The following is a 2,500-nucleotide window of genomic DNA, read 5'->3' as shown; positions in this document are numbered from 1 at the left end:
CCTATCTCGTAGTTAATTTGAAGAAAATGTGGTTTTACTTTTATTAAGATTATAACTATATTAAAAAAATATATAGGCGGGTATATTGATTAATGAACGAAGAAGGAAACAGGCTAATTAACTGAATCGAAAAAAATAATAAATGAGCATACCCTTCTGCATCTTCTTAACTGATCATTGTATAAAATAAATTTCATTCATACGATTATTGTATAGGCCTGGAATTTATGCAAGAGCATGGCATATCAAAGACTACACTTTGATGAAAATAAATATCACGGGAGGAAATGCGTAAAATACGTTAACCAGCAATCCTAATAAGTATAGAAGGTCATTTACTTTTTTGTCATCAGATCTATTGATGTGAAAACGTAAGTCATCCTGCACAGATTGGTAGGCCGTCGGGCTATTATAGTAGTAGCGCACCGACCTCACATCCCCGTGGTCGGCAGATCGAGCCCCGTTCAAGCCCCTGAGTTTGTAGCATGGTGGTTACTCTGGCTGAACACCACGGTGGTTTAGAACCAAGCTCAGATCGAGTTGGTATCCTCTCTGAGCACTCGCAGACACAGCCGGCCTCGCAATAGTCTACATGAGCCCGGCGAAGCATCTGCCCCACTAATCTGGCTTATTTTATGCACCAGCAGAGGGCTGACGGATGTGCGAGTAACGTGTATATATATATATATATATATATATATATATATATATATATATATATATATAATATATATATATATATATATATATATATATATATATGTGTGTGTGTGTGTGTGTGTGTGTGTGTGTGTGTGTGTGTGTGTGTGTATGTGTGTGTGTGTGTGTGTATGTGTGTGTATATGTATGTGTGTGTGTGTGCGCACGTTATTATCTAACTTCTAACATACAATGTACAGAGGATTAGACGTTGTTATCAAAACTGGTGACAATCTTTGGCCTTTGGCGTCTGATGGCTTCTATGAACTGTCTTGTAAATACGGTAACTGTGGTTTCATAACCGTTTTTGCAAGACTGTAAATGAGTACTTCTGGATTAAAAAAATCGTTCTACCTTGCTGCCCCACAGGTTTTTTTCTCCATCTTACAAGGAAATAGATATTTGACAAATCAAATATCTTCTTTGTAACCATGGAAATATATATAATACCAAACATTTTCTTATAAAAAGCAAGATTTCGTCACTAAAACGCTTAATTATTCAACTTTAATTTGGATAAAAATGCAGTGGTTGAATCTACGTCTCTCTGAAGTATTTCAAAAGGGATAAGTTGTAAAAAGCTTATAATTATGCTCTATCTATTTATACAGGAGTTGCCGAACTTTAATCAAGGGCACTTTTATACATGCTATTCACACATTCACTTTGGCTCTCGCCCTTCGGTGAGTGACGTCGTCTCAATGATTATTTATCTTCTTTTCTCATAATCTTCAAATTTGAATTTCAGTCTTAATCAGCAGCTTTATATGTTAGAAGTCCTTCATTAAAGAGCATTTAGAAGTGCGGATACTCTGTTCATTCAGTCTGGGTTTCTGGAGCAGAGGTGCTTGGACCTGGAAAGAAAAACTCGGTTCAGCAAGCATAAAAAGATATATAAATTTAGATCAATAAAAGTCATCCAGTACGACCCCGATTCCAATACAATTGTGACAAATAAGTCTCACCTCCGCATGCGTACTCGTAGGTGGACATGTCGACGCACTGGGCCACAGTCGGACACTTCTCTTCTGCCACGGCGTCAGAGCACGTGTTGGTGTCAGGGTCGAAGTTCTTGCCCTCCTCGCAGCACAGCGTCGCTCCCAGCTTGGTCCCAGCAAAGCAGATATGGAAAGCGTTGCACTCCACGGTGTCAGCGACGGGCCCATCGACATCCCCACACTGGAAAGCCTCTGGGACAAGGTCTTCCTCGGGAATGCACTTGCCGGCGGACTCGTCGAAGCGCTGGCCGCTGTCACACTGGAAGACATCTGAGGCCTGAAGATTTTCGCCGTTGGCGAAGCAGGCGAAGTAGCTGGTGCACTCGGGAAGCCGCGGGAAGAAGCCAGCCTGGAGGGCGATAGCATATGAGAATAACACAGTACAAGATATGAGCTATGGACAGGAAAGGGAAGGGGAATCATGGAAGAAAGGAGTTACATGATTCTGACCTTGTCGCAGGAGGGTGTGAAGGGCGTGGTGGTTGGCGGCGGCTCTATACATTTGAGTTCTTCGTGGCTGTAGACAAGGCCTTCAGTGCAGGGCACGGACACCTGGGATCCGTCTGGGAGACACATGATGTACTTGGTGTCATCGAAGGCGTCCGCCTTCTTGCCGCTGTCGCCTCCGCAGTGGCACTGCTGGGCCTCGGCGGCGGATTCCTCGAAGCAAGAGGCTACGACGCCTGTTTCTCCGCACACCTGCAACACAGAACCAAAGTGGGTGACAGCTGTTTCTAGCAGAGGCTTTGTTTGCCATTGAGGGAAACTCATAAATATCATAAAAGGTAGCGTGACTCACCTGT

The 2,500-nt window shown here is 43.0% G+C and overlaps 1 protein-coding gene across 1 annotated transcript in view; it reads right to left on the bottom strand.

Moving 5' to 3' along the window:
* Positions 1–1,284: 1,284 nt before the first annotated feature.
* LOC122260496 (uncharacterized) overlaps positions 1,285–2,500 on the bottom strand; it is a 2,737-nt gene continuing 1,521 nt past the window's right edge. Inside the window, exons 3-6 of the mRNA XM_043027806.2 lie at positions 2,497–2,500; positions 2,148–2,396; positions 1,665–2,046; positions 1,285–1,553 (exon numbers count right to left, since the gene is read on the bottom strand). The exon at positions 2,497–2,500 is cut by the window's right edge and continues 161 nt beyond it. Of these exons, the coding sequence (XP_042883740.2) occupies positions 1,516–1,553; positions 1,665–2,046; positions 2,148–2,396; positions 2,497–2,500 (673 nt within the window). The 3' untranslated portion in view covers positions 1,285–1,515. The remainder of the gene's footprint in view (positions 1,554–1,664; positions 2,047–2,147; positions 2,397–2,496) is intronic.

This window comes from Penaeus japonicus, unplaced genomic scaffold (genome assembly GCF_977035675.1).
Source record: "Penaeus japonicus unplaced genomic scaffold, GWHDUDI00000001_assembly GWHDUDI00000010, whole genome shotgun sequence".
In the NCBI taxonomy this organism is placed as follows: Eukaryota; Metazoa; Arthropoda; class Malacostraca; order Decapoda; family Penaeidae; genus Penaeus; species Penaeus japonicus.
Note: the sequence above shows the minus strand (reverse complement) of the source record. Positions and strands in the feature narration are given on the sequence as shown.